General features: G+C 43.1%; 1 protein-coding gene and 1 pseudogene across 1 annotated transcript in view; one reads left to right on the forward strand and one right to left on the reverse strand.

Annotated features, from left to right (window-relative positions):
- The window catches only part of pdrg1 (p53 and DNA-damage regulated 1), a 65,680-nt gene extending 56,125 nt beyond the window's left edge, over positions 1-9,555 (reverse strand). The window contains exon 1 of the mRNA XM_063041606.1: positions 9,325-9,555. Coding sequence (XP_062897676.1) covers positions 9,325-9,483 — 159 coding nt within the window. The 5' untranslated portion in view covers positions 9,484-9,555. The remainder of the gene's footprint in view (positions 1-9,324) is intronic.
- Positions 2,636-9,235, forward strand: LOC134336997 (acyl-coenzyme A diphosphatase NUDT19-like; annotated as a pseudogene).
- Positions 9,556-20,925: the final 11,370 nt, after the last annotated feature.

The raw sequence follows: 20,925 nt of genomic DNA on the forward strand, positions 1-20,925 counted from the left end.
GCTCTTGAACTCAATCCCACGATTGATGAAGGCCAATACACCATATGCCTTCTTAACCACACAGTCAACCTGTGCAGCAGCTTTGAGTGTCCTATGGACTTGGACCCCAAGATCCCTCTGATCCTCCACACTGCCAAAGGTCTTACCATTAATACTATATTCTGCATTATATTTGACTACCAAAATGAACCACCTCACACTTAACTGGGTTGAACTCCATCTGCCACTTCTCAGCCCAGTTTTGCATCCTATTAATGTCCCGTTGTAACCTCTGACAGCCCCCCACACTATTCACAACACCCCCAACCTTAGTGTCATCAGCAAATTTATAACCCATCCCTCCGCTTCCTCATCTCATTTATGAAAATCACAAAGAGAATGGGGTCCCAGAACAGATCTCTGAGGCACACCACTGGTCACCAACCTCCATGCAAAATATGACCCATCTACAAATGATATAACCACTCTTTGCCTTCTGTGGGCAAGCCAGTTCTGGACCCACAAAGCAAGGTCCCTTTGGATCCCATGCCTCCTTACTTTCTCAATAAACCTTGCATGTGGTACCTTATCAAATGTTTTCCTACTCTTTCACTGGTTACTCCTTTCCTCTTAAATAAACTTCAGGATGATTAGGATTCCCCCACTACTACAACCCTATTCCTCAGTGATTTTGTTACAAATTTGTCTACACATCTGGTACTGTTGGAATGTCTGTAGTATAATCCCAGCAAAGCTCATTTTTATTTTTAAACTCTACTCATACGTCCTCATTTAACAACCCTTTCATGATATTCTCCCGTTCTATTGCAGTGATGACATCCTTGACTAACTGTATAACCATATAACAATTACAGCATGGAAACAGGCCATCTTGGCCCTTCTAGTCCGTGCCGAACTCTTACTCTCACCTAGTCCCACTGACCTGCACTCAGCTCATAACCCTCCTGTCCATATAGCTGTCCAGTTTAACTTTAAACGACAACATTGAACCTGCCTCAACGACTTCTGCTGGAATCTCATTCCACACAGCCACCACTCTCTGAGTAAAGAAGTTCCCCCTCATGTTACCCCTAAACTTTTGCCCTTTAATAATGTGATGCCCCCTCCTATGTAACTCCTTCCCCATACCCTGGAACACTGTTGCTAGTTCTATCCTTCTTTCATCCATGTTTCTGTGATCAGCGTAACATTGCATTTTCATATGTTGATTCATGTTCTCAAGCTCTTACATGTCAGGCTGCTTGCTGGCATCAGGATAAATGCTGTCTTATTGTAACCCACCTACTTTTCCAACTTTCTTGGTTTATATTCTATATTTGACTCTATCTCCACGCTTACTGTTCTGCAACACACACCCCTGCCAAATTAATTTAAACCTCTTCAACACATAAGCAAACCTCCCTATAAGGATATTTGTCCCTTTCTAGTTCAGGTGCGATTTGTCCTGTTTCAGGTAAGATGGCAGCATGTTCGATCGCAGCAACTTCTACAAGGTCAACCAAAGATGTTATTGACTTTATTAAACATTTTTTACGATTGCAAGACCCTGCTGGACATTACAGACTTAAAGTACTGCGGGTCTTCCCCATCAGCGAGTTGCTCGTTGGCAGAGAAACCGAAGGAGCTGGATTTGGTGCGGATTGTGTTGCTGCCTGCATCAGAGAAGTGGTGGAGGAGTTGGTGCAGGAAGGCGGTGTGCAGTCCAACAGCAGGTAATCATCTTAGTCACTTTTCTTGTGATCGCAAGGCCTAGTTGGAAATTGTTAATGTGGAATGCTGCAAATTGGATTCACAGATTTATTGGCAGACAGTGAGGGAGCTGCATGGCTTCAGCAAGGAGTAGGCTCTCAAGCCTCGGTGTTGCCTGTTTACAGCTGCCTAGGGAAGAGGCGTTGGAGTTGGTGTGCTCCACTGGAGGCAGTGTGGCATGGCATCCAAGCTGGAGTTGGTGCTGCTGCACAGTCCCCCCACCCCCACCCCCACCCATGTTTGCTTGGCAGAAGACAAGCGGTATCGTGTTTGACTGCAGATTGCCGAAGCATTCATGGACTCAGGGTTTTGGTGATTGATAAGTTCATGGCCTAAGGTAGAAGGAGTCAATTTTAGAAAACCGTCCAAGCACATTTATTTTTCATCATAGTCCCCTCCTACATGTACAAACTTAGTCCAGCGGTCGTGGAGCATACGGATCCCTTCTTTGTAGAAGTGGTCCACAGCAGGAGTGATTGATAAGCTTGTGGTCTAAGGTAGAAGGAGATGAGTTATTCACTTCAAACTTTCTGCATTATCACTCAAAGAATTGAAACGCACGCGCATGTAACGAGAGCGTCTTGGACTCCAGGTGGTCCATAGCAGGGGTGATTGATATGTTTGTGGCTTTAGGTAGAAGGAGATGAGTTATACAGCTCTTGTTACATGCGCGTGAATGTTCAACTCTGAGTGAAAATACAGAGAGTTTGAAGTTAATAACTCATCTCCTTCTACCTTAGGCCACAAACTTATCAATCACCCCTGCTGTGGACCACTTCTGGAGGTCCAAGACACCGATTTCTACAAAGAAGGGATCCATATGCTCCACGACCGCTGGACTAAGTGTGTAAATGCAGGAAAAACAAATGTGCTAGGTTTTCTAAAATCAACTCCTTCTGCCTTAGGCCATGAACTTATCAATCACCCCTTGTATTCTTTTTTGTGTGACTGTGTTTTACTGATATCTTGTATGTGCCTTGTGCTGTGTATGACTGTAGGTATTGTGTTTTGCACCTTGGCCCCTGAGTAATGCTATTTCATTTGGCGGTGTTCATGTCTGGCTGAACGACAGTTAAACTTGATCTTGAACTTGTACCTGCACCTTCCAAAAAGGAACAGTATTCAAAATTCTGCCGAAATCCAATATGATGGCAGGTCCTGGTTACATATTCTTGCTATTCTTCCTGACCCATGTTGGTTTCTGGTACCAATGCATCAAATTCAACATTTGTATCTGTATCCTGGCACAAACAAGAGAAAGTCTGCAGATGCTGGAACTCAGCAGGCCAAGTAGCATCTATGGAAACAAGTACGGTCAACATTTCGTGCCGAGACCCTTCAGCTGGACTGATGCTGCCTGGCCTGCTGAGTTCCTCTGGCATTGTGTGTTGCTTAAAGTTCCTGGGCTGCCTTGTATTTTGTCTACTTGAATCACCCTGTCCAACACCTTCCTCTTCTGTTCCTGTGACTCTGTTTGTACAACCCACACTCTATCACTCAATGATTGATGACATTCTTTATTTCAACTGCCTCTATCCCAAACTGTGTACAGTATTCAGAATCTTTTACCAGCTGTTCCTCATTTGAATCTGTCTTTGAAACCCATGCCTTTGAGAAATATTTAGTCACTCTTACCAATATGACCTAAACGTATTACATAGTTTACCTTAACGTAATATTAAGTGTCTTACCTTGCTTTACTGTTATATATTTAATATTCACATTTTATACAGATAGAATATAAAGGAGAATAAGGACAATCCCACTTTACTTATGTTATTTACTAATACCACTGCACATGAACAAGTTATCATTCATTTTGGCTGCCTGGTTAACCCAGATTCAGGATCTTCCCAGTTTCTTCTCCACCCATCCCAAGCCTTTAGCCTATCGTCATCCTATTTTTTCCTTGTCCACCAGTCCATCTACCCATCATCCACACACTCCAACCACTGGGTTTCCTTCCTCTACTGTTCCCAATCTGCTCAGCCCATCTCCTTTATTTCATTCCATGCTCCATCTTCCTTTCATAATAGATTCCATCATCTGTAGCCCTTTGTTGCCTCCACCCTTCAGTCTCTGTAACTATTTCTACCCTCCTCCAACTGCCGACTGTCAATCCTCAGCTGGATCTACCTATTGCTAGCCAAACTTTGTTCCACCTTGTTCCCTTGGTTCCATAATGGCTGTCATGCCACACACCAAACCCACCCCCCCAATCTTCCAATCTGGAGGGAGGGCCTTGACTAAAGTAGTGACTGCTCTTTTCCTTCCACACCTGCTGTGCCTCAATTGAGTTCCTTCCACATTTGGTGAAGCAGTGTCAGCCATACCTTAAAGCATAAGGTTGCTGGTTCCAGTCAAGGAACACTGCAGTTGTTAGTTCACATTAGAGAACACGGAGGAAACCGGTTATAGTAGAACCGGAATTAGTGATAGAACCATGGTAACGATGAACTAAAAAACTTGTATCTATTGCAGCAAAGATGAATAGAGACTTAAAATATTGGAAGGAAGCAGCAACTGTGATCCTAACTGCAGGTATCCGAATGCACAATTTGAGTAAAAGTGCTACAAATATGCAAACCTGTCAACAACCACAAGGAAGGAATCTACCTCACAAATGCTTGGAGAAGACAGGATATAATTATACCTTGCTTATGTTACAACGGAATACGAGGAGCAATTTTTTCCCCAGTGCTTATGTGTTTCCAGGAGGTAGGATAAGCTCAAGTGATATTTCCAATGAATGGATCCAGTTGTTCCATCCTTTTTGCCAGTCACCCAACTTTAAGCTGGACACAGTCAAACAAACTGCTAGGAGGTCTCCAATCTTTGCCACAGACAGGAAAAAGCTAAGATCTCAAATACCCGGAGAGGTAGCTTTCCGGATTTGTGCCATTAGGGAAACTTTTGAAGAGACGGGGGTACTCCTGTGAAGCCAAATCACCCTGATAAAGACTTGAACAACTGTGGGATCATACAGCTTCCACAATATAGCCAAAATAAACTTGCAAGTTGGAGGCCTCTTGTGCAGGAAAATGCAGCAAATTTTATAAAACTGTGCAAAGAGTTGGACTGTTTACCAAATATTTGGGCATTGAAGGAATGGAGTAATTGGCTGACTCCCACTTTTCAGAGAAGGAGATTTGATACTGCATTCTTTATTTGTTGTTTGGAAGAAATTCCTTTCACTGTACATGATGGTCGTGAAATAATTTCTTACAGTTGGATGACCCCTACTGAGGCGATAGAGCATCACCAATCTGAGAAACTCTACGTTCCTCCCCCACAATGGTATGAGATAGGAAGACTTTGCTGATTTCACTGCCTTCAAGATTTGCAGAGGTTTAGCCAAGATCGTTCTGTGGAAGGTTGTGAACGATGGCTTTCAGTCCGACTAATGGCATCTTATGGTTTTGCCACCTTGTATCCTGGGGATGAACTTCATCCTGAAAATCCAGGTTTCACAGGGGAAACAGAAATAAACCTCACTTCCCCCAAATCTCTGGAAGAAATACGGCTAGACTGCACTGGGCAGAATGCCGAAATCCGTATAACTGCACTCTGTATGTGAATATTGAACCTCGATATAAACATGTGCACCCATTAACAATACAGTCATCCCAATAGTCATAGGTAAATTGTATAAGTAAGACACAAAAAATAGTCTGTAATAAATACAAATGTGTGTTATAACGTGTTTATATTTGAATAAATTTTCATGTTTAGTGAAACCCCTTTTTACTAGGCATCTATAGAAATGTGGCTCCTTTGCCCCTTGCTAACATCCACTGGACTCAGTGGTGAGAAAACCACCTTTCTCAAAGTCTATAAGCCTCTGGTTGGTATGAGTTGGGTCCCACCAAAACTGGGAAGTTGGGATGTCGCGACCACCCAAACCCTGATCTGTGTTAGTACTGCCCCCATCCAATTAGCCACTGGGAAGAAAGAACAGATCATACACTGCATACAATTACAAAGAAAGTATATTTAGAAATTTCAGCTTTACTGAAGTTAGTTGGAAAAGAAAATCAAAAAAAAAAGGGCCCATTACAGTTAACCCAGTCCACATGTGCACATAAGTTGGAGCTCATCTTGAAGTTGTTTTTAACTGAAGCGTTGGACCCACGGTCTGCGTGACAGCACACACTATCTCTGAATGTCGCTCGAAATCCACCTCAAGCAAACAGGCTCCCCCCCCACAGGAGTATTGGTCCTTCCTCCTTGAAGCCATTCATCTGCACTAAACACCTTGTGCAACAGGGATAGCATCTTCTGTCACCTTCTCTCCTGTCTTCTCTCAGCTCCCACCAAAAAGACCTTAATCCACATGTGTCCATCACAAAAACCTCTCCGCCCAACGTTCTCTAGAACCTTCTCCCAATTCCACCGTCCTGATTGGCTGACAAGATATTCCTAAGTTGAACAACATAGCCCCTCATCTTTAGTTCAAACCCAAACCTACGAAAAGTAGAACAGATTGCTCTTACAGAACCGCTATAATGAGATACCTACAGCATGGGAGTAAAACTCTTAACTGGGTTGTTAACACTCTCTCCCCACCAAAAAGAGTCATGTTCTCATCACTTTGAAATTTATCAACCCATCATTAGCAACATAGTTTTCAAAGGAATTTTGTGATGTCAGGATCTCCAATCCATTTGTAAATGGTAGTGACATATCTCACTAGGGGATTAGATGCAACACTGCTCCCTCAGTGCATCATAGGCCAGCCTATCTGGGGGTTTCTTGACTCTTTTGAGTTCTCCTTATCCTATCTTTGGCTCTTCCAACCACCCCTTGTGACCCTTCCTGTCTACTAGAGAGTGCCTCCCCCATCTATCATCCGTGTCTTCCAGCAACTCAGGTCCCCCTGCTCCATAACTGAACTTAACTTCCTCAGTCTAACCAGGTGCTGCCAAAACATCTTCAACCTCCGTTGGTGCTAACCGGTGAGACCTCTCTCGGAAAGGGGTGTCCTCCGTCGCTCTAACAGTGTGGCAAGTACTCCTGGAGTAATTAACTAAAGATTCATCAGCAGAAAACACATCTTTGAGTTCCAACATCTCAGTTAATCTCCTTTTCCTTTACTTGGACATTCTGGCAAATTTGGGGGTTCCTGTCATTCTAACTACTCCTCAGGGAGGTAACATGATAGGTTTTGACTGGGTTTACCACACAATTCCTTACTTCTGCTCATCCTGCTTAGAAGGAACTTGCACCTTCTGAAAAGCAACTCTGAACACAGGGTGAATGGACAAGGTTTTCAAAAAGTTCTCTCCATTTCCCTCCTTGCATGCTCCTACAAGCCTTCTCATAATGGCAGTATTTGTTCCCACAATAATGGAAGCTCCATCCTTTGTAGCCAGATCCAAGCTGATGTGTCAATAGTCTCGGTTACTCTGACATCTGCTTCCGAAAGCTCCAGCTTCAACGACAAGCAACGAACATATTAGTACTCATCAGCACTAAGCCCCCGAATCTCAAGGGTACTGAGGTTAGTGGTAAATGTGTCAAATACCAGTTGTAAAAGGATCTATAAAGCAAAGCAACTTGAGAACCTGTGTCAAGTGTGGCTCTAGCATAAACATCTTCAATCCATATGGATACATCAGAGCTTGGTCCCACTAAACCTTCAGGAGTAGTGTTTGGCACTGTAGTATTTCCCTTGATACACTGATAGGAACGTATCCTCTCCGAAACATCAGTCCCTTCCTTTACTGGGTCCCTCTGTAGTTTTACCCCTTTTCTTCACTGTTTAATTAACTGCTGATTTACTTTCTGAAGATTTTCCTGTACTTCACACTCCCGCTTGAAATATCCATCTCCTCCACAGTTGTAACAGAAAATACCAGTCACTTCCCTGGTCAAGGGTCCCCATTCAATAGCAGCCCTGGCCTTGGTACATCCCACCAGTGGGTCCAGCTTCTTTTCACCTTATCATGATTGGTGGCAGAACCAACCGATATCATCCAAGATACCTTGGCCCTCAGGTCTTTCACGGCATCCTGCAAACCCCCCTCTTGTGTGGTATCAGGGGCCGCTTTAGCAACAGAGGCTACTACTGAGGACTTTGTCCTGCTGACGGAGGCCTTTGGCTCCTCCATTGCATTTTCTTCCCCTCTAACTTCTCAGAGTAACTCGGCAAAAGATGGAGGAGGGCACATTTTGGGGGTCATTTGAATACTAGAACAATCACATCATGTGACAGTGCACCCTTCATAACTTGCTCCATGCTCAAGCAATTGTTCTCGGACAGTTGAATTGTGGCACAAACAGTGCAACAGCTTCTCCAACCTGAAAATGTAGGCAGACAACTTCTCTCCTTCCTCCTGGAATCTGTGCCAAAACTTCAGCCTAAGATCGGCAGCACTTTCAGAAATGCCAAAATGCTACAGCTTGCAGATAATTAGCTACCTTGGCTAATGGATTTTCTGCCTTGAGGAACCTCACTATATCAGCAGCTGGGCCTTTTAAGCTCTCTACTAGTCCCAGTTTTTTCCATATTATCCGAGCACTGTCGTTCATCAAGTAACTGAGATGTCTGCTCAGCCCAAGTCTCATATTCTTCTTCCCCATCGGGGGTAGGCTTGACCCCAGAGAACACTCCCAGGCTCTCCGCAGATATACTCCTGCATTTATCAACCAGTGATGTAATAGCCAAAACGAGCTCAGAATTTAAGTCAACTGCTTAAGGGCTCGTTAGACCTTTCACATCAGAGAACTCCTTCCCTCATTTCGCAGAAGCGAGAGAAACTTGTCTTTAAAGTCTCCGTCCTCAGCTATGGGGAAACTTGTCTCCCAATTCTTCACCCTCGCCTACACTCCTCTCTTCTCTAAAGGTATGGACAGCCGACGGCCCCGCCTCTCTTATCGCACCAGGCAGATGTACTCCCGTCACGTCTTTGCTAGTCTGGACTAACGCAACATCCTTACCAGCCAATTGATCAAAATGCCATTCAATGAGAGTAACATTGCTTAATACTTTAACAGTACTTAAAACCCAAATCAACAATTCATCTGGACTGCAGATATCCAGCCTGCTCAAAACACAAGAATTAGTTGTGGATAATCTCTTTGCATCACACCAAAACTTAATCTCTGTGTCATCCATAATCAAGCATCTTAATCACTTTCCTGGACACTAGTTTAACCACAGGCTTAAACATACAACTTAATCAATTCTTACAGCTAATACACAGTATTCAGTGAATCAAATCTTGGATGATAGCCCCCACAATGAAACCCCTTTTTACCGGGCGTCCATAGAAATATGGCAATTAGCCCCTCGCTAACAGCCATTGGACAGCGGTGAGAAAACCTCCTTTCTCAAACTCCGTACGACTTGGGTCGCACCAAAACCGGGAAATTGGGATGCCTTGACCACCTGAACCCCAATCTGTGCAAATATTGCGTAAGTACTGCCCCCAAGCAATTAGACATCGGCAAGAAATAACATGTCGTACACTGCATACAATTATAAAGTAAGTATATTTACAAATTTCAGCTTTATCGAAGAGTTAGTAGGAAATATAAAAGCAAAAAAATAAAAAAGGGCCCTTGAAAGTTAACCTGATCCAAATGTGCACGTAAATTGGGGTTGTCTTTAACTGACGCGCTGGATCCACGGTCTGCATCGTAGTACACACCACCTTCCGAATGTTGCTCAAAGTCCATCTCGAACAAACAGGCTCCCCCACGGGAGTATTGGTCCTTCCTCCTTGAAGCCATTCATCTGCACTAAGCACCTTGTGCAACAGGGACGGCATCCTCTGTCACCTTCCCTCCTGTCTTCTCCCAGCTCCCGCCAACAGGACCTTGACCCACCCCAGTGTCTGTCACAAAAACCTCTCCACCCAGCGTCCTCTAGAACCTTCTCCCAATTCTGACATCCTGATTGGCTGACACAACATTCCTAAGTTGAACAATATAGCCCTTTATCTTTAGCTCAAACCCAAACATGCTAAAAGCAGAACAGACTGCTCTAAAATGAGGTACCTACAGCATAGCAGTAAAAATCTTAACCAGGGCGTTACATAGCAACATTAAGAAGCAAGGCTATCGTGTAATAATTGCATAACTTTCTGTTTGCCAGAGAATTCTTGTAGCTCATGGGGTCCATGATACAGGGGGAAGAGAGAAGCAGATTTCCTCTAAATATCAAACAAGGATTATCTCAAAGGTTTTTTTTAAGGCAATGACAAGGAAATGTAGGATGCAGTGACAAACCAAGACTGTTAGAGTTGGAAAGGCTGATCTCAGCATATAATGACAGATAAGAAAAAATGTAAACAATTGCACCCAGAACACTGGTGTACATTCTGAGCCAGTCTATGAAAGATTAGCCTCTATGTGGAAGGACACTAGATTAAGTTGGAATTTGAATTTAGTTTAATTCAAACAGAAAAGAAATTTAAACCAGCATGTTTGGGTGCCATTTAGTTTTCTAAAGATATAGAATTATCCTTGTTCAGATCTGATAATTTTCAACAGTTTTCCAGTTTGTTGAACTGGAAATTCTTGCTGTGAACTGTGTCTGCCAAAATTTGTCAGATTTTTCATTTATATGCTCTTTTGTTTGGATGGAGGGAACCAGATGGAAGAATGTGCTTTAATTGCTTTGTTTGATAAATTTTTAACTTTAATTTACTTTTTTAAAGTTTTTCAAAAGCCAAATATTGTACTTAGAAACATTTAATTACCATCACAGCTTTGACAGCCAAGAAAGTGGAGGGTGCATTATTTTGCTGATCATGGAATGCTTACAATGCAACAGGAGCCTTTTGGGTCATAACGTCTGCACGCACCAAAGTAGCTCTAGCTCCACCTGCTATCCCTTCTTGGTAGCCTTGCAATTTTTCTTCAGTTAGCCAGTTCCCTCCTGATGGCTACTATAGAACCTGTCCTCATACACCTGCAGCAGTGTGCGCTGGATTCCAACTGCACACTGTATAAAATGTTTTTTCTTAATTATTTTTATTTTATACCTATGTCGTTTAGTCTTCAATCTTTCCTCCAAAGCAAACAGCCTCTCACTATCCCTTCTTATATCTTCTTATATACTGTACATCTGTTAAATCTTCCTTCAGCCTTCTCCAAGGAATGTAATCCCAGCCTCTGATCTATTCTTTTAACAGCTACTCCAGGAACCATTTTTGTGAATCCTTGCTGTGCTTGCTGGACCCTCATCGATGTCTTCACTGTCTTGTAATGTACCAAGTAGAACTGAAGCTAATACTCCAGATGACGCTGGACCAGTGTTTTATAACAATTTAGCAAAACTTCCCTACTTTTACACTCTATTGATAAAAGCCCAGAATGTACAGTACATTGAGGTGTAGGGCAATAAGATACCGGGCTTGGTAAGGTTCTGCCTAATAAATGTTGATCCCAACCAGTTTAGAGTTTTACAGCATCTGTCTGTGCTGTTGGTGTAGTGGTATCTGCACCCGGACTTTGAAACAAGAAGTCCTAGGTTTGAATTCGGTCTTCTCCTTGCATGCTTTCCATCTGTGCTGGTTGAGCGTTGAGCTAGGAGCTAAAACAGGTGCTAAAGAAATGGCAAGGTTTCCACCCAATGCACAAACAAGGCACGGGGAGGAACTGTTTACCTTTACCTTCAGTGCATCTGACCTGCCAAGCAACTCCAATCATGGTGCCTCTCTGAGGATATATCCGCCTGTACATTTTGGGCAGGTGTATATGCTATGAAACCCTATATAATTGAATAACTGGGTTCCTTGTATTAGAATATGGGCATTGGCTTCTGGAACACAATGTCAGTATGAAATCATATTCAGAGTGAAGCCACACTCTGAATGAAAATAGACTCAGTGCTTTGGGAGAGTTGAGAAATTTGGGTTTGGTTCATTAAATGGTCAAAATTTTATTTCATGTATACTGTGTATGGAATTGGGCTGCACACTATAAATTGCTATTGTGGCCCGAGAACAATGCTAAAGCAGATTTCTTAAGTTGCTGGCTGATACAGGGAAACAGGAGTACAAAAAACGTGCGCACACACACAGAGTAATGTTTTTTTTCCCCATAATAACTGAAAAGTTCCACTGAGTAGTAAGGCTGTGTAATTGTATTTTTGCGGTCAAAATGGCAGGTGAACTTTTGAGAACAGATTGGATAGATAGAAGAAGATAAAGAAGTTGAATAGATAAATGAACAAGGTGATAAACTATGATTAGAACTGTTTGAATGGATGTCAACTATTGTTTGTTTGGATAGAATGATTGTTTCAATTACACTTTGACTTTGTAGAAATTACATAAATGTTTAAGAAAGGTAGAACATTCTAAATACACAATTTTTCTCTCTTTTGATTCATATTGGGATATGATTTTACTGGTGGACACAGCCCTCTAGATATTGTATAAGTATCTGCTCTTTGCTTAAGTGACTCCTCTTTGTTGCTCTGCTTTTCAGCTGGGTCTGATGTTAATTAATCAACTATGAGAGGCAGTCGAGATAGGTTTGTACTCTCGTTTCTTTTGATTTTCTGCCTGCTAACCTCAGCCTTCTGATCCAAACGTTCATATTTTATACACTCACAGAAAATTTGCAACACAGACGAGGTAATTCAACCTATCATGTCTATAGTTTAAAAGAGAGCTGCTAAGCCTAATCTCACTTTCCACCAATGTATTCATAGCTTTGCAGATCACAGTTCTTCAAGTTACTTCCAAGTTCTCTTTAATGTGATGAGGATTCTTGTCACACTTCCAGGCACCAAGTTCCAGACACTTCTCCAGCTTTGAGTTAAACATACTTTTCATCGTCCTTCTACTCCACCTTCCAACTTACTTTAAACCTGTGCCCTAGCTTTTGAATCCTTTGCTAAGAGAAATAGGTCCTTCTTATTTACCTTATCTAGTCCCCTTGTAATATTATACTTTTCGTTTAATTCTTTACTTGTCCTTTTCTATTCCAAATAATGTATGTTCAAGTTTATTGTCATGGACATACACACCTAGGGTATAATTGCTGTGAACATAAGCACTTTTTGCAGCATAGTACACGACAAACATGAATTAACATAAGATAAATTATACTTAACAAAGTAAACATGACATTAGTGCAAGTTGAGAAAGAGAGAGAAAAAAAATATTCAAGGTAGTATTAGGGTTCTCAGGTCAGTTCAAGAACCTGATGGCAGTGGGGAAGGAGCTGTTGTTGAACCTTCAGTTGTGGGTCTTCAGGCTCCTCTACCCACTACCTGCTGGCAGCAATGAGAAGGGGGCATAGCCCAGATTGTGGGGGTACCTAATGATGGATATTGCCTTCCTTAGACATCACTGTTAGTCATTTAAAACTGCTCCAGCTCTCCACATGTATAAGGTGGATGACCTCACATTTTTCCACATTATAGTTCATGTGCTGCATCCTTCTCATTCACTTTATATATTCCCCAGAAGTTTCTCTACATCCTCCTCGGATGTCACATTACTATCTAGCTTTGGACTGTCAGCAAACATTTTCATTACACTGGGCAGCTCATTTAACTCATTGATATATTGGAAAAGATTGGAACTGAAATAGTTGGGCCTTCAGAACAATTCTGCAACATACCACTTGTTGCAGCCTCTTAAACCAAAAATGACTTATTTACTCCAACTAAACAACAGGAATTCTGCAGATGCTGGAAATTCAAGCAACACACATCAAAGTTGCTGGTGAAAGCAGCAGGCCAGGCAGCATCTATAGGAAGAGGCGCAGTCGACGTTTCAGGCCTCTTTGTTTTCTTTCCCTTAAGTGATCTGCAACTCACACCAGTATATGACCCCTATCTAACAATATGTGGATAGGCCGACCAGAGGAGAGGCCATACTGGATCTAGACCTAGGCAATTAACCTGGTGAAGTGACAGATCTCTCAGTGGGGTGAGCATTTAGGAGATAGTGCCCATAGCTCACTGACATTTAGCCTTGCCATGAACTAGGATAGGAGCAGACAGTATGAGGAAGTATTTAATTTCAGGGGCATTAGGCAGGAACTTGTGAGTGCAAATTGTAAGCAGATCTTCTCAGGGAAATACACTGCGGAAATATAGAGGTTGTTTACGAACCACTTGCATGGTGTTCTGGATAGATTTATCCATTGAGACAGGAAAATGTGGTAGGGTGAAGGAACCATGGATCAAAAGAGAGGTGGAACTTTTAGTCAAGAAGAAGGAGGATGCATACTTAAGATTTAGGAAACAACGATCGGACAGAGATCTTGAGAATTATAAGGCAGCCAGGAAGGAGGTTAAGAAGGGCTTAGGAGAGCTAGAAGAGGACAGGAGAAGGCCTTGGTGAGTAGAATTAAGAACACAAAATACTCTGCAGATGCTGGGGTCAAAGCAACACTCACAACACGCTGGAGGAACTCAGCAGGTCGAGCAGCATCCGTGGAAACGAGTAGAATTAAGGAAAACCTAAGGCATTCTACATGCACATGAAGAAAAGGAGGATGACCGGAGTGAGGGTAGGACTAATCAGGGATAAAGAGAAATATGTGCTTGGAATCAGAGGGATTAGGAGACATCCTTAATGAATACTTAGCTTTATTGTTCACCAGTGAGAGGAATCTGGATAAGTCAGAGTGTAGCACAGAACAGACTAATGTGCTGGAGCATGTTCAGGTTAAGAGAGAGGCAGTATTGGAGATTTTGAAGATATACCCCAGATTACTATGAGAGTGAGGGAAGAGACTGCTGAAGCATTGAACTAGATCTTTGTGTCCTCTTAGGCCACAGGAATATTACTAGAGGACTGGAAGATGGACAATGTTGTTCCTTTGTTCAAGGAAGGTAATAGGGATAATCCTGGTAATTACAGACCAGTAAGTTTTATATGACTGGTAGGCAAACAAATGGAGATGATTCTTAGAGACTATATGAGTATTTGGAGAAGCAAAATCTTATTAGGAATAGTCAGCATGGCTTTGTGAGGGGCAAGTCACATCTCTTGAACCTGTTTGACTTTTTCAAGGAAGTGACAGAACAAATTGATGAAGGTAGAGTAATGAATGTAATATACCTTACATTTAGTAAGGGATTTGACAAGGTTCCTCATGCAAGGCTCATCCAGAAAGTCATGAAATATGGGATACATGGAAACTTGGCAAAGTGGTTTCAGAATTGGCTTGCCCACAGAAGGCAGATGGAATGTATTTTGCCTGTATTTTGACTAGTAGTGTTCTGCACATCTGTTCTGGGACCTGTGCTCTTTGAGATTTTTATAAATGCCTTAGAAGGCAAAATGGAAGGGTGGGTTAGTAAGACTGCAGATGACACGAAGGTTGGTGGAGATGTGGACAGTGTAGAAGGTTATCATAGATTACAACATGACATAGACAAGATGCAGAGCTGGGCTGAAAGGTGGCAGATAGAGTTCAATCTGGAAAAGTGGGAAGCAATACACTTTGGAAGGTTGAACTTGAAAGCAGAATTTGGACATTGGACGCTTGAAGAGCAGGGGACTTCAAACTGACCGAGGATAAAAGGCAGGAGTGGGTTGTGGCAGTGTAATAGAGCTTTGACTAGTGACCTATTGGTGTTTGGGATTGATGTGTAAGAGTAAATTAAAGGAAGGCGGGGCAAACCCAGTGGCTGTTGTCTGAGTGGATGTAGTCAGAGTGGTGATCTTAAGGCTTTAGCTCTTCAAGGCTTCAGCGAAGAGAGTCTTCACTCAGAGAAAGCAAAGGAAAGAAAAGTTAATTTTTTTCTGCTCTTCTTTACATCTGCTCAGCCAGGACAGTAGGGATCACAGGCAAGATAGTGAAATGCTCCACTTATGTGATGTGGGAAGGCAGGGAGACCTGCAGTGTCCCTGACAAATGCAACTGTGAGAAGTGCATCCAGCTGCAGCTTCTAACAAACCACGTTAAGGATTTGGAGCTGGAACTAGATGAACACCAGATCATTCAGGGGGCTGAGGAGGTGATAGATAGGACATATAGAGAAGTAGCTACATCCAAGGTGCAGGACAGAGGAAACTGGGTGACAGTCAGGAAGGGGAAAGGGGTTAAGAAGCCGGTGCAGAGTACCCCTGTGGCCATCCCCCTCAACAACAGGTATATCACGTTGGATACTGTTGAGGGGGGTGGAATGATCTAATGGAGGAAAGTCATAGTGGGTGAGTCTCTGGCACTGAGTCTGCCTTTGTGACTCAGAAGAGAAGAGGGGAGAAGAGGCACACTGTGTTGATAGGAGATTTATTAGTTAGGGGAGCGCTCTGTGAGCGAGAACAAGATTCCCGGATGGTATGCTGCCCCTAGGGTGTCAGGGTCCAGAATATCTCAGATTGAGTTCTCAGCATTCTTAAGTAGGAGGGTGAACAGCTAGAAGTCATAGTTCATGTAGGTACCAATGACATGGGTAGGACAAGTGACAAGGTTCTGCAGAAGGAGCTCAGGGAGTTATATACTTTATACTTTATTGTCGCCAAACAATTGGTACTAGGACGAATAATCATCACAGCAATATTTGATTCTGCACTTCACACTCCCTGGATTACAAATATTAAATATTAAAAATAGTTAAAATTAGTAAATATTAAAAATTTAAATTATAAATCATAAATAGAAAATAGAAAAATGGAAAGTAAGGTAGTGTAAAAAAAACCGAGAGGCCGGTCCGGATATTTGGAGGTTACAGCCCAGATCCGGTTCAGGATCCATTCAGCAGTCTTATCACAGTTGGAAAGAAGCTGTTCCCAAATCTGGCCATATGAGTTTTCAAGCTCCTGAACCTTCTCCTGGAGGGAAGAGGGACAAAAAGTCTGTTGACTGGGTGGGTCGTGTCCTTGATTATCCTGGCAGCACTGCTCCGACAGCGCGTGGTGTAAAGTGAGTCCACAGACGGAAGATTGGTCTGTGTGATGTGCTGCGCATGTTCACAATCTTCTGCAGCTTCCTTCGGTCTTGGACAGGACAACTTCCATACCAGGTTGTGATGCACCCTAGAAGAATGCTTTCTACGGAGCATCTATAAAAATTAGTGAGAGTTTTAGGAGACAGGCCAAATTTCTTTAGTTTTCTCAGGAAGTAAAGGTGCTGGTGGGCCTTCTTGGCAGTGAACTCTGCTTGGTTGGACCAAGTCAGGTCATTTGCGATATTGACCCCGAGGAGTTTAAAGCTTTTGACCTGTTCCACTTGCGCACGACCGATGTAAATTGGGTCGTGTGGTCCGCTACTCCTTCTGAAGTCTACAACCAATTCCTTCGTCTTGCTGACGTTGAGGGATAGGTTATTGTCTTCGCACCATGCCACTAGGTTCTTAGTTTCCTCTCTGTACTCAAACTCACCATTACCCGAGATACAGCCTACGATTGTTGTCTCATCAGCAAAATTATATATTGGGTTTGATGGAAGCTTGGCTACACAATCATGGGTGTACAGTGAGTACAGCAGGGGGCTGAGTACACAACCTTGTGGGGCACCGGTGCTCAGAGTGATTGTAGAGGAGAGCTTGTCCCCTATTTTCACAGCCTGGGTCCTGTCTGTGAGGAAGTTGAAGATGCAGCTGCAGATCTGAGTGCTAAGGCCCAGGTTCTGGAGCTTGGGAATCGTTTATTTGGAATGATGGTATTAAAGGCAGAGCTGTAGTCAATGAAAAGGAGCCTTACATATGTGTCTCTATTCTCCAGGTGTTCTAAGGAGGGATGTAGGGCCGGAGAGATGGCATCTGCTGTTGACCTGTTGCTCCGGTAGGTGAATTGCAAAGCGTCGAGGTTGACCGGTAGGCTGTGGTTGATGTGTGCCATAACCAATTGCTCGAAGCACTTCATAGCAATTGATGTCAGAGCCACAAGTCGATAGTCATTCAGGCATGCCACCTTGCTCTTCTTCAGCACCGGGATTAACGTTGCCTTCTTAAAACACGAGAGGATCTTAGACTGAAGCAAGGAGCAGTTGAAGACGTCAGCAAACATTCCAGCTAGCTCGCTTGTACAGGCCCGGAGAACCCATCCCGGGACGCCATCTGGGCCCGTCGCCTTCCTTGGATTTATCTTCAGGAAGGCCCTTCTGACGTCCTCCTTGGTGACAATTAATCGCGATGCCACCAGGTCCGGTTCATCCAGAGGGAGCAGGATGCTCCTCTTCTGTTCGAATCTTGCATAGAATACGTTAAGTTCATCAGGAAGAGAAGCGCCACAGTTATTGATACTCCCAGCCGTTTCTTTGCGCCCAGTGGTCTCATTTAGACCCTGCCATAGTCTACTGGCATCCCTCTGGTTAGCCTGGGCTTCCAACTTGGCTTGATATTGCCTCTTGGCGCCCTTAATGGCTTTCTGGAGTTCACACCTGGATTCTGTGCAGCGACTGGTATCCCCAGACCTAAAAGCTGCAGCTCTAGCCTTTAAAAGGGACTTGACCTCATAATTCATCCAAGGTTTCCGGTTAGGGAATACCCGGATCGTCTTGCGAGACAGACAGTCCTCCGTGCACTTCCAAATAAAGTCCGTGACAGCTGAGGCATACTCATCGAGGTTAGCTGCCGAGTCCCTGAATACTAACCAGTCCACCGATTCAAAGCAGTCACGGAGGACCTCATCCGTTTCCTCCGTCCAACGCGACACTACTTTTGATACCGTGACCTCCCGCTTCAGTTTATGTTTGTAAGCCGGGAGGAAGAGTACGGCCTGATGGTTAGGTGCTAAGTTAAAGGGCACAATCTCCAGGGTTGTGATCTGAGGACTGCTACCTGTGTCACATGCTAGTGAGGCCAGAACTAGGAAGGTTATACAGTTTAATATGTGGCTAAGGAGTTGGTGTGGGAGGGAGGGCATAAGATTTTTGGATCATTGAGCACTCTTCCTATGTAGGTGAGACCTGTACAGAAAGGTCGGTTTTCACCTGAACTGGGCGGGGGTCTAATATCCTAGGGGAAAGGTCTGTTAATGCTGCACAGTGGGGTTTAAACTAGAGCTACAGGGGAATGGGAACCAGAGGGCCAGAACAGTTAGTGGAGAGGTTGTGGAGGCAGATGTTGGTAAGACCTCAGACAAAGTTAGGAATCAAAAGGTTAAGCATGGTGCAGCTGGAGTCCTGAGCTGCCTATATTTCAATGCAAGAAGTATCATAGGAAAGGCAGATAATAATGCTGAAGATGAGGCAGCTGGTTTACAAACAGAGGTAATGTGTAGTGAGGAGAGGCAGTTGACAGGGCAAAATTGCAGTCAACAGGATGAGTTGTAATGTAAAAGGTGGATAAAATTGAAAAGGGTGAATACAGGACCGGAGGTGTTGTATTTGAATGGGCACTGTACACAGAATAAGGTCGATAAACTTGCAGCACAGTTGCAGATTGGCAGGCATGATGTTGTAGACATCACTGAATCGTGGCTGAAAGAAGATTACAGCTGGTGGCAGCTTAATGTTCAAGTATACACATTGAATCAAAAAGACAGGCAGGAGGGCAGAGGGGCGGCATTGCTCCATTGGTTAAAAATGAAATCAAATCATTAGAAGGAGCTGACATAGAGGTGAAAGATGTTGAATCATTGTGGATAGAGCTAAGGAACAGCAAGGGTAAAAAGACCTTGAAGGGAATTGTATACAGATCCCCAAACAGAAGTAAGGATGTGGCTAACAAATTACAACCGGAGATAGAAAATGCATGCCAAAAGGCCAATGTTACAATTAGTCATGGGGGATTTCAATATGCAGGAAGATTGGGAAAATCAGGTTGTTGTTGGATTCCAGGAGGGGGAATTTCTGGAGTGCCTATGAGATGACTTTTTGGAGCAGCTTGTGGTTGAGTCCACTAAAGGATCAGCTATACTAGATTGGGTGCTGTGCAATGAACCAGAATTGATTAGAAAGCTGAAAATATTTTTTTAAAAACCCTTAGGGGAAAGTGATCATAATATGGTTGGATTCACCCTGAAATATGAGAAAGAGAAGCTAAAGTCAGATGTATCAGTATTACAGTGGAGTCGAGGGAATTACAGAGGCATGAGAGAGGAGTTGGCCAGAATTGATTGGAAAAAAATCACTGGCAGGGATGACATTAGAGCAGCAATGGCTGGAATTTCTGGAAGCAATTCGGAAGGCACAGGATATGTATATCGCAAAGAGGAAGAATTATTCTAAAGGAAGGATGATACAACCATGACTAAGAAGGGAAGTCAAACCCAACATAAAAGCCAAAGAGAGGGCATATAATAGAGCAAAATTAGTGGCAAGTTAGAGGATTGGGACCTTTTAAAAACCAACAGAAGGCAACTAAAAAAATCATTAAGAAGGTAAAGATAGAATACAAAAGTAAGCTAGCCAATAATATTAAAGAGGATACCAAAAGTTTCTTCAGGTGCATAAAAGTGTCATATAGAGGCGAGCATGGTTATCGGACTACTGGGAAACAATGCTGGAGTGGTACTAGTGGGGGACAACAAAATGGTGGACGAATGGAAAAAGTATTTTGGCTTCACGGTGGAAGACTCTACAGTATTGTGGAAGTTCCAGGTGAAGTATGTGAAGTTACCATAACTAAAGTGAAGATTCTTGGGAAACTGAAAGGTCTGAAGGTAGATAAGTCACCTGGACCAGATGGTGTACTCCTCTGAAAGAGGTGGCAAAAGAGATTGGGGAGGCATTAGTAACGAAATTTGAAAAATTTCTAGATTCTGGAATGGTCTAGGAGACTGGAAAATTGAAAATGTCACTCCACTCTTCAAGAAGGGAGAGAGACAGAAGAAGGAAAACTGTAGGTCAGTTAGTCTGACCTCAGTGGTTGGAAAGAAGTTGGAGTCGATTATTAAGGATGAGGTCTCAGGATTCTTGGAGGCACATGATAAAATAGGCATGGTTGCCTTAAGGGAAAATCTTGCCTGACAAATCTTTTGGAATTCTTTGAAGAAATGACAAGCAGGATAGACAACGGAAAATTGGTTGATGTTGTGTACTTGGACTTTCAGAAGGCCTTTGACAAGGTGCCTCACATGCGGCTGCTTAACACGCTATGAACCCATGGTATTACAGGAAAGATTCTAGCATTGATAAGGCAGTGGCTGATTGGCAGAAGGCAAAGAGTGGGAATAAAGGGAGCTTTTTCTGGCTGGTGCCCAATGACTAGTGGTGTTCCACAAGGGGTTGGGTTGGGATTGATCTCTTTTAAATTATAAGTCAATGATTTGGATGGTGGAACCGATGGTTTTGTTGCAAAATTTGCAGACA

The sequence above is a fragment of the Mobula hypostoma genome, chromosome 2, assembly GCF_963921235.1.
Source record: "Mobula hypostoma chromosome 2, sMobHyp1.1, whole genome shotgun sequence".
NCBI classification, from domain to species: domain Eukaryota; kingdom Metazoa; phylum Chordata; class Chondrichthyes; order Myliobatiformes; family Myliobatidae; genus Mobula; species Mobula hypostoma.